General features: G+C 45.3%; 1 protein-coding gene and 1 non-coding gene across 6 annotated transcripts; both read right to left on the bottom strand.

Annotated features, from left to right (window-relative positions):
* Positions 1–5617: 5617 nt before the first annotated feature.
* Positions 5618–18250, bottom strand: LOC129649239 (transcriptional regulator QRICH1-like). Of its 5 annotated transcripts, none has more exons than XR_008713033.1 (3): positions 17967–18239; positions 16591–16828; positions 5618–5763 (listed from the first exon to the last, which is right to left on the bottom strand). XR_008713033.1 is itself a non-coding variant. In XM_055576456.1 (3 exons), the coding sequence occupies exon 3, from the start codon at positions 7843–7845 to the stop codon at positions 6589–6591; it is 1257 nt and encodes a 418-aa protein (XP_055432431.1). In that variant the 5' UTR covers positions 7846–7923; positions 16555–16828; positions 18118–18250; the 3' UTR covers positions 5888–6588. The 5 variants fall into 5 exon arrangements, 2 of the variants coding, with proteins under 2 accessions (XP_055432431.1, XP_055432430.1); XM_055576456.1 differs by lacking the exon at positions 5618–5763 and adding an exon at positions 5888–7923 and having other exon boundaries at positions 16555–16828; positions 18118–18250; XM_055576455.1 differs by lacking the exon at positions 5618–5763 and adding an exon at positions 5888–7923 and having other exon boundaries at positions 16555–16828; positions 17967–18200.
* Positions 7936–8042, bottom strand: LOC129651838 (U6 spliceosomal RNA). The gene has a single exon (XR_008714345.1). It is a non-coding gene; the product is annotated as a U6 spliceosomal RNA (small nuclear RNA).
* Positions 18251–18343: the final 93 nt, after the last annotated feature.

The following is an 18343-nucleotide window of genomic DNA, read 5'->3' as shown; positions in this document are numbered from 1 at the left end:
AAAAAAATCTCACTGAATATTTCTCATATGTGTCTGCTGAACTGTGATTTATAAACCTAGCTAACACTTGTCTGTCAAAAATTAGAAAGCGGACTTCCCTGGTAGTCCAGTGACTAAGACTCCACACTCCCAATGCAGGGGGCCCAGGTTTGATCCCTGGTCAAGGAACTAGATTCCACATGCCACACTAAGAGTTCACCTGTCCCAACTAAAGATTCCACTGCAGCAAAGGTGGAAAATCCTGTGTATCACAACTAAGACCTGGCGCAGCTCAATAAATAAATATTTTTCAAAAAGAAATTAAAAAAAGCAGGCATCAGACTGAGATAAATAAGAATAATATAATAAACAATCATACATCTGAACTTGACCCATCTCTAGGGATAATACTTAATGGAGGCTGTGTCCTTTCCCCTTTTCTGGAACTGGCAGTCTTATCTTTAATAAGTGGGGTAGAGTTATCTGGAAGAGTTACACCAGTCCTCCAAATTCATTTTGCAGCTTTTCTGGTGAAACCCCAGCGTCTGAGAACCACAGAGATGGAAGCTGCACCATCATTCCTCCAGACACCAGCCCAGACTTCTCCTGCCACCTGGGGATGTGGGTCCAGTGAACTTTCCAGCCTATGGTCACCATCAGCAAACTGGTCCCCAGCCCTGCCTTTCTCTCAAGATGAAAAGACGGCCTCTTGGATCATTCTGGTAATTTGCAAACTAAGAGAACAAGCTGCAGAAGAGAAGAGACTCAAAGGGTCTTTGCTCTAAGTCTCAGAGCCGGATGGCTGTGACTACCCCAGCCCCTCCCCAGCCTCACCCCTACCCCTGGTCCCTTTGTTGGGTAGTGACTGGTCCACTTGGGAAGGAGGGGCGGTCCTGGGGTGCTGCACATGCTTGCTCTTCACAAAGATGGGGGACACACATGTTGGTTCAGGAAATAAGACTGTGAACCCAACAGGGTGCTTTGCCTTGCTCATGAGCACCTACCACAGAGCCTACAAAACTCATGCTGATGGACAGAGAAAACTGGCCGAAATCAGCTTTCACTGTGCCTGGAGTGACAGACCTCCTCCGACTTAAGGAAGCACATGGGTCACTTCCTGCCTCATCCACAGAAGGTCTGGCCCTGGGCTGTTTCCAGGTCACTCTTGTTTGCCCATGAGGTGTGGTCACGATGCACCCCTTGATCAGCAATCCTCAAGCCACGCAGGCTCTCAGGGCCATAATTAGCTGCTGGACCTGCCAATAACTCCCATGGGAGCTTTCAATGCCCTGGAAACAGGGAGCCCAGGATCTAGGCCACACGCTCCAATCATTCCTCATACATTCCTTACCCAAGAGCATGACGCTTTATGTGGCAGGTGGCTACTACATCCCTTAAACTGTGCCCTGTCCAACCTACATAACTCTAAGAACCATGTGAGAAAACCCAAAGTAACTACACAAACTAAATGCTAGTCCCCTTTACAGCTTAGGCATAAAACAGCCAAACAACCTATTCTGACCAAATGAGTAAATCTTTTAAAATATAGAACAAATGCTCTTTCCCACCCTGGGGATGGAAGATGGGTTCCAATTGAGGCTCACCCCAGAGGTCCCAGGACAGCTGCGGCTTTGGCCAGTTTCCTGGACCTGGGACAGCTGCACAGCCCCCAGTCAGAACTGGCTGGGACACCACACATTCCAAGGAGCCCTGTTCACTTTCCTAAAGGTATTTCAGGCCAAGAAGTCTTTCTGGGACTTCCCTAGTGGTACAGTGGATGGCAGTCCACCTGCCAATGCAGGAGACACAGGTTCCACCCCTGGTCCAGTAGGATTTCCATATGCCGCAGAGCAACTAAGCCCATATGCCACAACTACTGAAGCCCTCGCACTCTAGGGCCCGCAAGCCACAACCACTGAACTGTGTGCTGCTCCTACTGAAACCCACACACCCTAGGGCGCATGCTCTGCAACAAGAGAAGCCACCACAATGAGAAGCGCTCCACAATGAGAAGCGCTCACACCGCAAGGAAGAGTAGCCCCTGTTCGCTGCAACTAGAAAAAGCTCGTGCAGAGCAACAAAGACCCAGAGCAGTCAAAAATAAAATTTAGAAAGTTTTTTAAAAAAAGAAGTCTATCTGTTTACCTCACCTGAACAGTCTGAAAGAATGTAGAGCGAGGACCTGTTCCAGGAAGGGAGCTGTCACCAGAGATAACTACAGTGAGAACTAGGTGTGGGACAGGGAGGAATCCAGCCGAGTCAGCATCCCATTGACTCCACTGGCCCAGCAAACACTTGTTTACCAAACATTCACTTTTCCATCTTCTTGTAAACTGACTTCCTCCCCTCTGAAATCCCAAACCACTACCCACAACATCCTCTTTTTGTCTTTAACTTAAAAGTGTTGGTCACTCATGTGTCTGACTCTTTGCAACCGTATGGGCTATAGCCCATCAGGCTCCTTTGACCATGAGATTTTCCAGGCAAGAATACTGGAGTGGGTTGCCATGCCCTTCTCAAGAGAGTCTTCCTGATCCAGGGATCAAACCCAGGTCTCCTGCACTGCAGGCAGAATCTTTACCATCTAAACCACCACAGTTGAAGATGGTATTTAGAGTGAGGGTTTCGACCATTTTGGTAAGTTGCTCAGTTTTCCTGGGTGTCTCCCAAGTACACATATTGTTATTAAACTTTTACTGATCGCCTCCTGTTAATTTGTCTCGTTTAACTCTCAGACAAGCCAGAAGAACCCAGATCAGTTCAGTTCAGTCGTTCAGTCACGTCTGACTCTTTTTGATCCCATGGATTGCAGCATGCCAGGCTTCACTGTCCACCACCAACTCCCAGAGTTTACTCTAACTCATTCATGTCCATTGAGTTGGTGATGCCATCCAATCTCACCCTCTGTCATCCCCTTCTCCTCCTGCCTTCAATCTTTTCCAGCATCAGGGTCTTTTCAAATGAGTCAGTTCTTCGCATCAGGTGGCCAAGGTATTGGAGTTTCAGCTTCAGCATCAGTCCTTCCAATGAATATTCAGGACTGATTTCCTTTAGGATGGACTGGTTAGATCTCCTTGAAGTCCAAGGGACTTTTAAGAGTCTTCTCCAACAACACAGTTCAAAAGCATCAATTCTTTGGCACTCAGCCTTCTTTATAGTCCAACTCTCACATCCATACATGACTACTGGAAAAACCACTGCTTTGACTAGATGGACCTTTGCTGGCAAAGTAATGTTTCTGCTTTTTAATATGCTGTTTTGGTTGGTCATAGCTTTTCTTCCAAGGAGCAAGCATCTTTTAATTTCAGTCACTATCTGCAGTGATTTTGGAGCCCAAAAATATAGTCTCACTGTTTTCATTGTTTTCCCATCTATTTGCCATGAAGTGATGGGACCAAATGCCATGATCTTAGTTTTCTGAATGATGAGTTTTAAACCAACTTTTTCACTCTCCTCTTTCACTTCCATCAAGAGGCTCTTTAGTTCTTTGCTTTCTGCCATAAGGGCGGTGTCATCTGCATATATGAGGTTATTGATATTTCTCCTGACAAACTTGATTCCAGTTTGTGCTTCATCCACTCCAGCATTTCTCATGATGTACTCAGCATATTAGTTAAATAAGCAAGGTGACAATATACAGCCTTTCCCAATTTGGAACCAGTCGGTTGTTCTACATCCAGTTCTAACCATTGCTTCTTGACCTACATATAGAGTTATCAGGAGGCAGGTCAGGGGGTCTGGTGGTCCAATCTCTTTCAGAATTTTCCACAGTTTGTTGTGATCCACACAGTCAAAAGCTTTGGCATAGTCAATAAAGCAGAAATAGATGTTTTTCTGGAACTCTCTTGCTTTTTCAATGATCCAATGGATGTTGGCAATTGGATCTCTGGTTCCTCTGCCTTTTCTAAATCCAGCTTGAACTAGAAGCTCACAGTTCACATACTGTTGAAGCCTGGCTTGGAGAATTTTGAGCATTACTTTGCTATCGTATGAGATGAGTGCAGTTGTGTGGTAGTTTGAGCATTCTTTGACATTACCTTTCTTTGGGATTGGAATAAAAACAGACCTTTTCCAGTCCTGTGACCACTGCTGAGTTTTCCAAATTTGCTGGCATACTGAGTGCAGCACTTTCCCAGCATCATCTTTTAGGATTTGAAATAGCTCAACTGGAATTTCATCACCTCCACTAGCTTTGTTCATAGTGATGCTTCCAAATGTCTTCCTCTCTGACAATGCTAAGATGGGGACAGTAAATATGAGAGTTGGAGGAGAGCAAAGGTGATAAAAACCATAGATGAATGTAAAACGGGAGCAAAGGCAAAGGTGGGAAAGTTCAGCCTGAAGAAATCCAGACAAACGTCAAGGAGGACCTGCTCTGACTTCTTACCACCCACCCTGGGTGTGTTCAGACTTCTGGGCTCTCTCCCCAGCATGACATCTCAGTCCCGGCATCTCAAAGCTGGACAGACCACGTCCTAAGAAAACATGCACCAGGGACGCTTCCTAGGTCAGGCAGGAGACAGTCTCAGGATCTAGGTTGTTGTTCATTGTTCAGTCGCTAAGGGGTATCTGATCAAGGCAGAATGTGCCTTAGGTCTACAGCCCCGACCACGAACAGGCAAACAGGGCTTCCACTGACCCTGAGGGTATGTGCTCCCCTCCCGCTCTGGCTTCCTGTGCGTGCCTTCTGGATCAGTGTCAGGTTTGAAACTGGATCCTCCCTGGGACCCATCCTGACACCCCTATGAACCTATCTTTTTGTTCCCTTCAACTGAGCATAGGGGCTTCTGAAGTTTCGTCTTTGAAATATCCTGTGGCTTCCTCTTAGGGACCAGGGAAAGGGTGTGTTCATTCTGCTCCCATAAACTAGAAACTCATGTGGACCCACAGGGCCAGGAACATCAGGCCAGGCCCAGGCACAGAACACATGCCCTCCAGGGTCGCATGAGAGTGGTGGGGATTACTGATGTGAGCCGTGGAGACTTTAGTTCCGGAACCACTGTTCATTCCAAAAAGTGAATGCATATGTTCCATAGAAAGTTATAAAAAGATCATAGGAGCTGGGTAGGACTGAAGGTCATCCACCCAACAAGGCTTGTTTGCTTCTGCCAAGCTGTTCTATTTGCTTTTCTAACTCATTCAAAACCAGTTACTCATTATTTAAAGGCATGAGGAAGGATCACAATATATTAAGTTTCTTAAAGGTTATATAAAATGGATTGTATACTACGAGACTATGTCAAAAGCACAGCTTTAGTATATGTGGGCCACTGCAGGAAACACGGGTTCCATCCCTGGGTCACGAAGATGCCCTGGAGGAGGAAATGGCAACCCACTCCAGTGTTCTTGCCTAGAAAATCCCATGGACAGAGGAGTCTGGTGGGCTACTGTCCATGGAGTCGCAAAGAGTCAGACACGACTGAATGACTGAGCAAGCACGCCACATCTACATGTAGAAAGCAGGAATGAAGTTATTCCAGGTACTTCATCCAGAGATGCATGAAGTTTTTCCAGGCAGTTGTGCTTTCTACCTGGAATGTGCTTTCCCAAATTATCCAACTTTTAAAATAACAACTCATACCATACATTATCATAAAATAGTATTAATAACTTTAAAAAATAAACCTGTTTGTCGACACGTCCCCTGTGGCAGCTCAGGGGTCATCTTCCAAGGACAGATGTCCAAGACTCGGGAATCAGAAGACAAGTCTGCACTCAACTCAGCCACTGGTTCATTAACCACGTTTGCATGTCATTTGTCATCCAATCCTTTAGTTTCTTCACCTGAAAACAAGAGTAGGACTTGCTTTGTCTAACTCTCAGGGTTACTGTAAGATTCTAAATTTTTTTTTTTTTTTTTGAAAAGACGTGCTTGTCATTCTTAATAAACAACTAGATTAAGAATACATAAGAGAAACAGAGTGGTATCTTTATATGATACACAAGTGTATGTTACAAGAATTCCATCAGGCACAGAAGCCTCAGGTTTAAGGCCTCAGTGTTAGGCCAGGGTACGGGGGGAAAAAGGCATGGTAAAGTTTTTACTTTAACATCTAAAATGTCACTTGTCATAAAGGAGGGTGTAATAGAAATTGTCTTTAATAAATCATAATTGAAGTTCCCCTCATTTTCCTTCCATTAAGATGCTAGGTTTGTGTCTGAGCATGAAGAAAGAAAAGACCGTGGCTCCCCCGTGGTCAGCGAAGTCTGCCAGTCAGAGTGGAAGCCAGCTGGGGAGATTCCCTGGAGGGTCCATCCATCATTAATTCCATCTTTCTGGAGGAAGGGAAGGGGCCACATTTCTCCTAACAGTCCAAGCCCTTTCCTTAGGCCCCACACACAAAAAAAAGTCAGCCAGCAACTTTCCATGACATCTGGCTCTCAGGAAACCCTGAGCCCCTATGGGCTGAGGAGTCCCCACAGCAGGTTTATGAAGATGCACAAGGGGGCAAAGTTTCCTTTTACATTTGAAACAGAAGCAGTCTGAAAGGCTTCATAACTACACCAATAAAAAAGAAAAGAAAAAAAATGGAGGCCTCTTCTTTAGTGTGAAAGTCTGTCCGTTTTTTTTCCTGGATGGTCTCCCATGCACCATGGCTGAGGGGTCTCTCAGTGCATGGTGCTGGCGCTGGCCACCGCAATGGCCTCCTGAATTTCTCGTATCACCAGGATCCGAGTCAGCATCTGCCCCATCTGCTCTCTGCTGATAGGCTGGACTGAGTACCAGATTGGGCTGTTGGGGGCCACCACCGGCTCGGGCGTCAGGTAAAAGGTGTCATTCCGGCCTTTCACACTCTGGGGGCATTTAAAGAGGTAGAAATCGTAGAGCTTGATTGGGCATCTCAGTGGGTTCTCTGGATTTTCCGTCTGCTCTGCATACATGTCATCTGTAACTTTCTGGCCAGTCTGGTGTATCCCAAGTGCCTTCAGGTACCGAATACTCGTGCTTTTATCCTTGGGATTAGAGGGGTTCTTCTTTGTCTGTCGTAAGACCTTGGAGAAGGCCAGCTTCATGTGCTGGTCCACTGTCTTCAACAGGAAGTATTTGGTGTTAAAGAACATGAGGGTGGTCAGCAGGGTGGAAGGGGAGTGAGCCCCGAGCTGCTTGCACTCCCACAGCATCTCCTCAGTCACGTGGCTGGGCAGGACATAGCCAAGTGGAGTGACTCGGGGCTGAACGTCCTTCAGAACTTCATGCAGCCACTCCGTAAATCGAACATAATAAAGATCGGAGAAAATGTCATCAACCCGTCCATTCTCAAAAAGATACTTTTGAATACACAGGAAAATATAGTACAGCACATCTGGGTCATAGGGTTCACCTTCTCCATTTCGAGCTTCCCGTGTCATCAGACAGAGCCCATAATTCAACTCAGCCACAGCAGAAGAGATGAGATCTTCCTGGAATCGTAGCAACTGACGCCTTCCAATGGGTGCCAGTCTGTTCTGAGCATCCTTCTCCAGCTCAGCATTCTTGGTCTGCGCCCAGTTTTTCCACACTTCAAGCCCTTCTTCTGGCTTCAGAGAATTTGGAAGCAGAAGTTCTGGTGAAGGCTGTGGCTGTGACTGCGGTTCAACTTCAGCAACCTGGACAGTCTGAGCTGAACAAGTAACCTGGAGCTGCTGCTGCTGCTGCTGCTGAGGCGGCGGTGGCGTCTGTTCCTGGGGGGTCTGTTGCTGTGGCTGCTGCTGGGGGTCCCATATATGGACAGTCTGAGCTGTATTCTGGTATGTGCCTGCCACGGCCTGCACAGCCACTGGAATGTGGATGTTGCCATTCATGAACTGTGCTGGAAAGAGAGAGTTTGCAAGGGTCTGCACTACCTCTTCATGGGAGTTTTTCACTACAGATGTGGTGCCCACCATCTTCTCCTTGTCATCCTCCAGCTTCACAGCTGCCAGGGCTGTGGGTGAGCCACTGACGTGAACTGCGTTGTAGGCTTCCTGGGGAATGGCAAAAATATGGAACGCTTCACGAATTTGCGTGTCATCCTTGCGCAGGGGCCATGCTAATCTTCTCTGTATCGTTCCAATTTTAGTATATGTGCTGCCGAAGCGAGCACAAGATTCTAAATTTTAAATCAAGATAGCGTAACAGGTAACACAACATTGTAAATCAACTACATTTCAATAAAATAAAATTTAATAAGAAACAAGATAATGTAGTAGAAAACTGGATAATGATTAGACAACCTTCAAAGGACACTCCCCCTCTTTCTCCTGACTGCCCTGTCTCATGGCCACTACTTTCCCTTCTGCTCTTCTTGCTCCTCTCCCTCTCCCTGGCTGTAAAGACAAGAAATTCTTTGAAGTTCAAGCCAAGTTCACTTTCTCTCCCAGCTGATGCTCTGCCCTCAATGAGTACATCTCTTCCTTAACCTTCAGTTACCAAGTGGACAAGTTGACATCTCCAGCTCAGACTTTCAGATCTGTATCTTCAACTACATTCTAAATATAAAAACTTGGGATGTCCCTGGTGGTCCAGTGGTTACAACTTAACACTCCATTGCAATGGCCACAGGTTCAATCCCTGATCAGGGAACTAAGACCCTGCATGCTGCGCACTGAGGGCAAAAAAAAAAAAAAAAAAAAAAAATCACTCTAAAACCAGCACAAGATTAGATATAACAGAGTCCAAAATTAGACTCTGGGATGCATGCATTTCATTACAAAGGAAAGGAAGGAATTAAGTAATAAAGGTTGTTAGTTCAACTGGCTAGCTGTTTGACAAAATATTAAGTTTTATCTCTAACACACCCCTTACTCTAAAAGGTCTTGTAGGTCTTCATAGAACCGTTCAACTTCAGCTTCTTCAGCATTACTAGGCAGGGTATAGACTTGGATTACCATGATATTGAATGGTTTACCTTGGAAACGAACAGAGATCATTCTGTCATTTTTGAGACTGCATCCAAGTACTGCATTTCAGACTCTTTTGTTGACTAAGATGGCTACTCTATTTCTTCTAAAGGATTCCTGCCCACAGTAGTAGATATAATGGTCATCTGAGTTAAATTCACCCATTTCAGTCCATCTTAGTTGACTGATTCCTGGAATGTTGACACTCACTCTTGCCATCTCCTATTGGGCCACTTCCAATTTGCCTTGATTCGTGGACCTAATATTCCAGGTTCCTATACAATATTCCTCATTATAGCATCAAACCTTCCTTTGTCACCAGTCCCATCCACAATTGGGTGTTGTTTTTGCTTTGGCTGCATCCCTTCATTCTTTCTGGAGTTATTTCTCCACTCATCTCCAATAGCATATTGGGCACCTACCGACCTGGGGAGTTCCTCTTTCAGTGTCCTATCTTTTTGCCTTTTCATATTGTTCACGGGGTTCTCAAGGCAAGAATACCGAAGTGGTTTGCCATTCCCTTCTCCAGTGGACCACATTCTGTCAGACCTCACCATGACCCATTCATCTTGGGTGGCCCCACACGGCATGGCTTAGTTTCATTGAGTTAGACAAGGCTGTGGTCCATGTGATCAGATTGGCTAGTTTTCTGTGATTGTGGAACAACAGACTGGTTCCAAATAGGAAAAGGAGTTTGTCAAGGCTGTATATTGTCATCCTCCTTATTTAACTTATATGCAGAATACATCATGAGAAACACTGGGCTGGAAGAAGCACAAGCTGCAATAAACATTGCCGGGAGAAATATCAATAACCTCAGATATGCAGATGACACCACCCTTATGGCAGAAAGTGAAGAAGAACTAAAGAGCCCCTTGATGAAAGTGAAAGAGAAGAGTGAAAAAGTTGGCTTAAAGCTCAGTTTAGTTCAGTCGCTCAGTCGTGTCCGACTCTTTGAGACCCCATGAACCACAGCACACCAGGCCTCCCTATCCATCACCAACTCCTGGAGTTTACCCAAACTCATGTCCATTGAGTCGGTGATGCCATCCAACCATCTCATCCTCTGTCATCCCCTTCTCCTCCTGCCCTCAATCTTTCCCAACATCAGGGTCTTTTCCAATGAATCAACACTTCCCATGAGGTGGCCAAAGTACTGGAGTTTCAGCTTTAGCATCATTCCTTCCAAAGAAATCCCAGGGCTGATCTCCTTCAGAATTGACTGGTTGGATCTCCTTGCAGTCCAAGGGACTCTCAAGAGTCTTCTCCAACACCACAGTTCAAAAGCATCAATTCTTCTGCACTCAGCTTTCTTTATAATCCAACTCTCACATGCATACATGACCACTGGAAAAACCATAGCCTTGACTAGACAGACCTTTCTTGACAAAGTAATGTCCCTGCTTTTTAATATGCTGTCTAGGTTGGTCATAACTTTCCTTCCAAGGAGTAAGTGTCTTTTAATTTCATGGCTGCAATCACCATCTGCAGTGATTTTTCAGGCTTAAAAAAATAAAGTCAGCCACTGCTTTCCACTGTTTCCCCATCTATTTGCCATGAAGTGATGGGACCAGATGCCATGATCTTCGTTTTCTGAATGTTGAGCTTTAAGCTAACTTTTTCACTCTCTTCTTTCACTTTCATCAAGAGGCTCTTTAGTTCTTCTTTACTTTCTGCCGTAAGGGTGGTATCATCTGCATATCTGAGGTTATTGAGATTTCTCCCGGCAATCTTGATTCCAGCTTGTGTTTCTTCCAGCCCAGCGTTTCTCATGATGTACTCTGCATATAAGTTAAATAAGCAGGGTGACAATATACAGCCTTGACGTACTCCTTTTCCTATTTGGAACCAGTCTGTTGTTCCATGTCCAGTTCTAACTGTTACTTCCTGACCTGAGTACAGATTTCTCAAGAGGCAGGTCAGGTGGTCTGGTATTCCCATCTCTTTCAGAATTTTCCACAGTTTATTGTGGTCCAGTCAAAGGCTTTGGCATAGTCAATAAAGCAGAAATAGATGTTTTTCTGGAACTATCTTGCTTTTTCTATGATCCAGCAAATGTCGGCAATTGGATCTTTGGTTCCTCTGCCTTTCCTAAAACCAGCTTGAACATCAGGAAGTTCATGGTTCACATATTGCTGAAGCCTGGCTTGGAGAATTTTGAGCATTACTTTACTAGCATGTGAGATGAGTGCAATTGTGCGGTAGTTTGAGCATTTTTTGGCATTGCCTTTCTTTGGGATTGGAATGAAAACTGACCTTTTCCAGTCCTGTGGCCACTGCTGAGTTTTCCAAATTTGCTGACATATTGAGTGCAGCACTTTCCCAGCATAATCTTTTAGGATTTGAAATAGCTCCACTGGAATTCCATCACCTCCACTAGCTTTGTTCGTAGTGATACTTTCTAAGGCCCACTTGACTTCACATTCCAGGATGTCTGGCTCTAGGTGAGTGATCACACCATCATGATTATCTGGGTCATGAAGATCTTTTTTGTATAGTTCTTCTGTGTATTCTTGCCACCTCTTCTTAATATTTTCTGCTTCTGTTAGGTCCATACCATTTCTTAAAGCTCAACATTCAGAAAACTAAGATCATGGCATCCGGTCCCATCAGTTCATGGCAAATATGGCAATCAGATGGGTAAACAGTAGAAACAGTGGCTGACTTTATTCTGGGGAGACTCCAAAATCACTCCAGATGGTGACTGCAGCCATGAAATTAAAAGACACTTACTACTTGGAAGGAAAGTTATGACCAACCTAGATAGCATATTCAAAAGCTGAGACATCATTTTGTCAACAAAGGTCCATCTAGTCAAGGTTATGGTTTTTCCAGCAGTCACGTACGGACGTGAGAGTTGGATTACAAAGAAAGCTGAGAGCAGAATTGATGCTTTTGGACTGTGGTGTTGGAGAAGACTCTTGAGAGTCCCTTGGACTGCAAGGAGATCCAACCAGTCCGTCGTGGAGATCAGTCCTGGGTGTTCATTGGAAGGACTGATGTTGAAGCTGAAACTCCAGTACTCTGGCCACCTGATGTGAAGAGCTGACTCATTTGAAAAAATCCTGATGTTGTGAAAGACTGAGGGCAGGAGGAGAAGGGGATGACAGAGGATGAGATGGTTGGATAGCATCACCGACTCAATGGACATGAGTTTGGGTAAACTCCAGGAGTTGGTGATGGACAGGGAGGCCTGGCATGCTGCAGTTCATGGGGTCTCAAAGAGTTGGACATAACTGAGCGACTGAACTGAACTGATCACCCCTTACTCAAAATCAAAATTCAGAAAACAATAATAAGCAAAACATATAAAGAGCTACTTCAAATTGATTTTTCTAAATTGAATATAAAATTGGGAAATGTACTGATAAACATTAGAAAATATTTTAAGACATGAAAAAAACATCCAACTTCATTAAGAATAATACAATAAAATATGAATTAAAGATAATCAAATATTGAGGACTTCCGTGGCAGTCCAGTGGTTAAGATTCTGCACTTCCAATGCAGCAGGCTCGGGTTCCATTCCAGGTCATGGAACTAAGAGGCCACATGTCACACAGCACAGCTAAAAAGTAAAAAAAAAAAAAAAAAGACAGTATTCAATATACATATTAGATACTAATGGATACCAATATAGGTGAGAATATGGGGAAATGGATCCTCTCCTGCACTTTGGAGCACAAATCAGTGCTTCTGAGTCATCAAGATTCCACCTTTCATGTACTCTGACTCATCACATTTCTGGAAACCTATCCTGTAGCAATAGCAGGATGATCACAGGATTGCTTGCATTTGGAAAAAAGGAAAAAAAAAACTGGTAAGAACTCAAGTGCCCATCAATAAGAATATATATAAATATAGTATTTATAATATAATTTATATATATTGTGTTAATCATATATGTATATATCATAATATATCAATCATATATTTATATATCATAATTAATGTATCAATCATATTTGTATATCATAATTAATATATTGATCATATAGTTATATATCATAATTAATATATTATATATACATATAATATATATAAATAAATTATAGTACATCAGACACTATGCATCCATTTAAAGCACATGGTAGCTCAAGAGGACTTGTAAAGTTATCCAGAGCATAATGTTGAGAAAAACAAGTGAGTTGTAAAACAAAGAAACAGTACAATACTGGTGACGTGTGTGTACATACACATGTATACATACACATGCACACATACATGAGGAAAGATTTTGAATAGACACACAGATTCAAACTCAATTCTTTTTTATTTTTGGCTGTGCTATTTTATTTTTATCTTCGTTGCTGTGCACAGGCTTTCTCTAGTTGTGGTGAGCAAGGGCTAGTCTCTAATTGTGGTGTGTGGGCTTCTCAGTGCAGTGGCTTCTCTTGTTGCAGAGCATGGGTTTAGTTGCCCTGCGGCTGAGATCTTCCCAGACCAGGGATAGAACCTGTGTCCCCCACGCTGGCAGCTGGATTCTTAACCACTGGACCACCAGGGAAGTCCCAAACTCATTTCTTTAAGTGTAAGACTTGCAGGCGAACAGAGGAACCCTTATATTGTACTTTAAGATCCTCTGGAGGTGGGCATGGCAACACACTCCAGTATTCTTACCTGGAGAACTCCATGGACAGAGAAGACTGGTGGGCTATACAGTCCATGGGGTTGCAAAGAGTCAGACACAACTGAGCCACAGGAGAATGCACCTGGAGCTGGCGAGCGCCTGTGATCTAACATCTTGGCAGCAGGCATGACTGCCACCTGGTGGTCATGTGCTGCCATGGCATGTCACCAACCTGAGGGTTTCTCAGCCTTGCACTGTTGCCATTCTGGGGGGGTGGGGGGCTGTTTTGTGCACACTATGGGAGGCTCAGCAGCACCCATGGAAACCAGCACCTTCTGGAAACCAGTGACACCCTCTCCCCAAGTGGTGACAGAGAAAATGTCTCCAGACACTAGCAACTGTCCCCTCTGGGGGCAAAACCACTCTTGGCTGAGAACCTAAGTCTCGTGAATGCAAAGTAAATAACTAAACTGTGTTTGTTCATTCACTCATGAACAGCTCATATTAGGCAAAGGCTTTTGTTCCTAACGTCAGCTGGAAGGAGTGACCTCTTGGCCAGGGCCACTCACACACAGAATGCTTCTCACAGCTTTGCAAGATTCTGAGCTTTAAATTCGGGAACAAGAAAATCCATTCTTATCCAGTGACTCCCCACCTGCCTCAGGCAGAAATAACAAGCATGGTGACTCCCAGCACACACACGCCCTACACTCAGCTCAGACCTCCGGTGGGAACTCACAGCGGACCATGCTGCGGCCTCATCACGGCACTTCAGCCAGCGACTGCCACATCACCCAGACAGAAAGCTGCTTTACCCCTTGGATTTGAGTCTCCTCTCCCCCACCTAGAGCTGAAGTCAGGGTGAAGTGGCACTGACAAGAGGGATCCTACTTGAGAACCCTCTTTGTCCCCCGCAAACCTGAGACTCCACTAACCCACAGAGAGAAACCAGGCTCCAGGTGGCACTAGCAGAGGTCCAGGAAGTACACTCTGTCCCAGACGGTCCTGGGAGTCCCCACTGCCCCCGCCCCAAACACACACACACACAAACACCCCTAGAGACACCAGATGGTTGGGTGCTACTGGTACTGGCAGGGAGGGGCCACCACACAAAGCACTCTCCCCAGGAAGTTCTTCTTCCTCACGGGCCGACGATCCCCTACCCATCCAGTTGCATTCCCTTTCCACCCACTCAGGCAGCATCGGCAGGGACCAGGTAGAGCTCCAGCAGCACCAGATCAACCAAGCTGACCAAAATAGTACCACAAAGGCTCTGAAGATTAAATTGCCATTGAAACCACGGCCCACAAAACTACACCAAGACCTACTATAAACAGGGTGACGATGCCCTAAAACAGAAGATTTAAATAGCACCCGCACTTACGTGAAAGTAACATGTAAAACCCTAGATTGAAAGCTTTATCTTCTACAATTTAAAGAGATCCTTTCCTTTTTGTTGTCAGTGCTGCTGACCAGTCAGATTTACTCAGTCAAGTATTCATTGAGGGACCACAAAATGCCAGGAACTGGGTTTTTTTTAATTTTTTTAAATTTAATTTTGGCTGTGCTGGGTCTTCATTGTTGCCCACAGGCTTTTCTCTAGTTGTGATGAGAGGAAGCCACTCTGTAGTTGCGGTGTGTGGGCACCTCATTGGAGTGGCTTCTATCGTGCAGCACAGGCTCCAGAGCACAGGCTTCAGTAGCTGTAGCACCTGTTCCGCAGGCATGTGCAATCTTCCCAGATCAGGGATCAAACCACTGTCCCCTACATCAGCAGATGGAGTCTTAACCCCTGGACCATCAGAGAAGTCCCAGGCACTGCTTTTGACACTGGGGTTTTAGCACTCACTGAACAAAACAAATCATTCTATTTTTTTGTCTTGTAAGTGATCCATGTTTAGTCTCTGGAGGTTGTCAGAAGTTCTTCTTTGTTATTTATTGTTGGAGGAAGTCAACAAGAGGATGTGACCATTGGTTGACCCAAGAGCTGTTGTTTAGTTGCTGCTGCTGCTGCTGCTGCTAAGTCGCTTCAGTCGTGTCCGACTCTGTGTAACCCCATAGACGGCAGCCCACCAGGCTCCCCCGTCCCTGGGATTCTCCAGGCAATAACACTGGAGTGGGTTGCCATTTCCTCCTCCAATGCATGAAAGTGAAAAGTGAAAGTGAAGTCGCTCAGTCGTGTCCGACTCTTAGCAACCCCATGGACTGCAGCCTACCAGGCTCCTCCATCCATGGGATTTTCCAGGCAAGAGTACTGGAGTGGGTTGCCATTGCCTTCTCCGTTTAGTTGCTAGTTGTATCCAACTCTCCGCCACCCCATGGACTGTAGCCTGTCAGGCTCCTCTGTCCATGGGATTTCCCAAGCAAGAATACTGGAATGGGTTGCCAGTTCCTTCTCCAAGGGATCTTCTCCACTCAGGAATCGAATTTGTGTGTCTTGCATCTCCTGTGCTAGTACGTGGGTTCTTTACTAGCTGAGCCATCAGGGAAGTCAGAGGAATTTGAGTTATTTTCAAAGCAGAGAATCCATGGTGTTAAAATATGGTCAAGACCACTCCCCGTTTATCACCCTCTTCCTACCAGGTGATCTTATATAATAATAAATCTATTTTCACCTGTTTTGCAGTAATCATCTGGCTGACTGCATGTATGTTCCTGCATGCGTGTACGTATTTGGGTGTTCATGTGGATCAGGGTGGGACAAAGGTGAATAAAACCCTTGGAGGTGGAGCTGCTTGTATCTGTTAGTAACCACTTCTCTCCCAGCCCAGCTCTAAGGTTACCCTGTGCTATGATGAGTGGACAAAGATTTCCCCAGAGTGATGTCAGAGAGAGCAGAAAGGAGCACACAAGACATCAGAAAGCACCCCCACTCCCAGAGCACATCCCTGAGTCCCCTCATGGCATCTGGAGCTTTTCATCACTGCTACCATTCCATCCCCATCTAGACACGCGCCACACACACCCTAGGGCAGACTGTAGCCATCTGTCTCCCAGAGGGTCTCCAATCCATTTTTCATTCATTTCTTAATTCAACAACCTCCATCCTTCCAGAGGCACCCAGGTTGGGTTTGGGACAAGGACCTAGCCATTTACATTAGGATGCTGTTAGTTACCACTTTCTCTCTAACAATATTACTACATACTTAGTGGCTGAAAATGGCACACATTTGTTATCTCACAGTATCTGTGGATGAAGGTCCAGGCACAGCTTAGCTGGGTCCTTGCAGCGGGCTGTCAAGGTGTCAGCCAAGACTGGTTTCTCATGTGAAGACTCTACTAGGGTTGATCCACTTTCAAGCATCTGGGGGTTGTTGGCAGGGGTTAGTCCTCATCTGTCTTTCTGGGCTGACAGTTTCTTGTCTTGCAGATTTCCCCAATATCACACTTGTTTCACCAATGCCAGCAAGGAGGATTCTCCTAGCAAAACAAGCATTAGAATCGTGTCACCTTTGTTGCATTTTATAGGTTAAAAGTAAGTCACAAGTCCTACTCACACTCAAGGTAGTGGAGCAGATAACACATAGGTGTGAATACCATGAGGCTCAGATCATGGGAACCACTTTGGAAAATGGGAACTGGATAAGGAGTACCTTCTTCTTCTTTTTGCCATGTCTTGTGGATTGCAGGATCTTACTCCCCCTACCAGGGACTAAATCTGCGCTCACAGCAATGGAGGTGAGGAGTCTTAACCACTGGACTGTCAGGGAAATCCCAGGGGGTGCCTGATGGTAGGAACTAAAAATCTTTTCCCCAAAAGTTTTTGAAAACCATTTAAGGGTTTTAAGCAGGAAGGTAACATTTTATTCTTAACTTTAGAATGATCACTGGCCAGAACATGTGGCTAACAGACTGGTGGGAAAGCAAAACTTGACTTACAGAAATCAGCTAGGAGGCTGGTACCTTAACACCAGAGAAACGTCAGTGTCTAGAACTAAGGTAATGGGGCTTCCCCGTGGCTTAGACATTAAATAAACCGCCTGCAAGGCAGGAGACCCAGGTTCGAGCCCTGGCTCAGGAAGATCCCCTGGAGAAGGGAATGAATACCCACTCCACTATTACACTAAGGTAATACTGAAGGGAAAAGAGAAACATGAACAAACTGGAGAATGATTTAAAGAATACAGTGAATAGGACTTGGTGATGAATAAACAGTGAGAGTTGAGGATATTCAGGTTCTGGCTTTTGCAAATGATTTGTGAGCAGTGATATTATTCACTGAGAAGAAGAGGGACAGTGTAGACAAAAATTAGTTTGAAGTGGGTAGGTTTGTCCAATAACAGAAAGTGAAAGTTGCGTCCAACCTAGGCCAGAATACTAAAGTGGGTAGCCTTTCCCTTCTCCAGGAGATCATCCCAAGCCAGGGATGGAACCCAGGTCTCCCGCATGGCAGGCAGATTCTTTACCAACTGAGCTATCAGGGAAGTCCATTAACAGAGACTAACCGTGCTCCCTTGAGGGAACACCTCCTTTGATAAATTTAATTTTTATGCTTGCAGAGAACCCATTGCTCAAATCTGTTGAGCCAGTTGAAACTGGTTGAATCTTTTCAACTCACCCATTTCACATGTGTGAATTTTCAGTATTACAAGTAGTCTACGAACGCATGCACATCGGTCTGCAAATACACCTTTCACACTGACGGCAAAGGACGAGTTCGGGAGAAAGGAGACGAATGTGGGGAAAGCCAAGTACTCTGAACATCTTACACTGGAGTGTCTTAGGTGGGACGCCTCAGCAGCGCCACGTGCAGACAGAGTGCGGGACTTGGAATATCTGGGTTCTACCGTTTGCTCTCTTGCGTGTCCGCGGGATCCCGCACGAGTTAAGCGCCCGCTACTCTCGCGAGAGGGAGGCAGCCCGCGGCTCCTAGGATTCCCCCAACCGCGCCAGGCGCGCTCCCACCTGCTAAGGAGCGGGAGTCTGGCCGCGCCC

Source organism: Bubalus kerabau, chromosome 4 (genome assembly GCF_029407905.1).
Source record: "Bubalus kerabau isolate K-KA32 ecotype Philippines breed swamp buffalo chromosome 4, PCC_UOA_SB_1v2, whole genome shotgun sequence".
NCBI lineage: Eukaryota > Metazoa > Chordata > Mammalia > Artiodactyla > Bovidae > Bubalus > Bubalus kerabau.
This window is presented reverse-complemented; position numbering and strand designations above follow the sequence as displayed.

Bases quoted from the DNA above. Each gene is read 5' to 3' on its own strand.
- LOC129649239 (XM_055576456.1), bottom strand. From the start codon at position 7,845: ATGGTGGGCACCACATCTGTAGTGAAAAACTCCCATGAAGAGGTAGTG.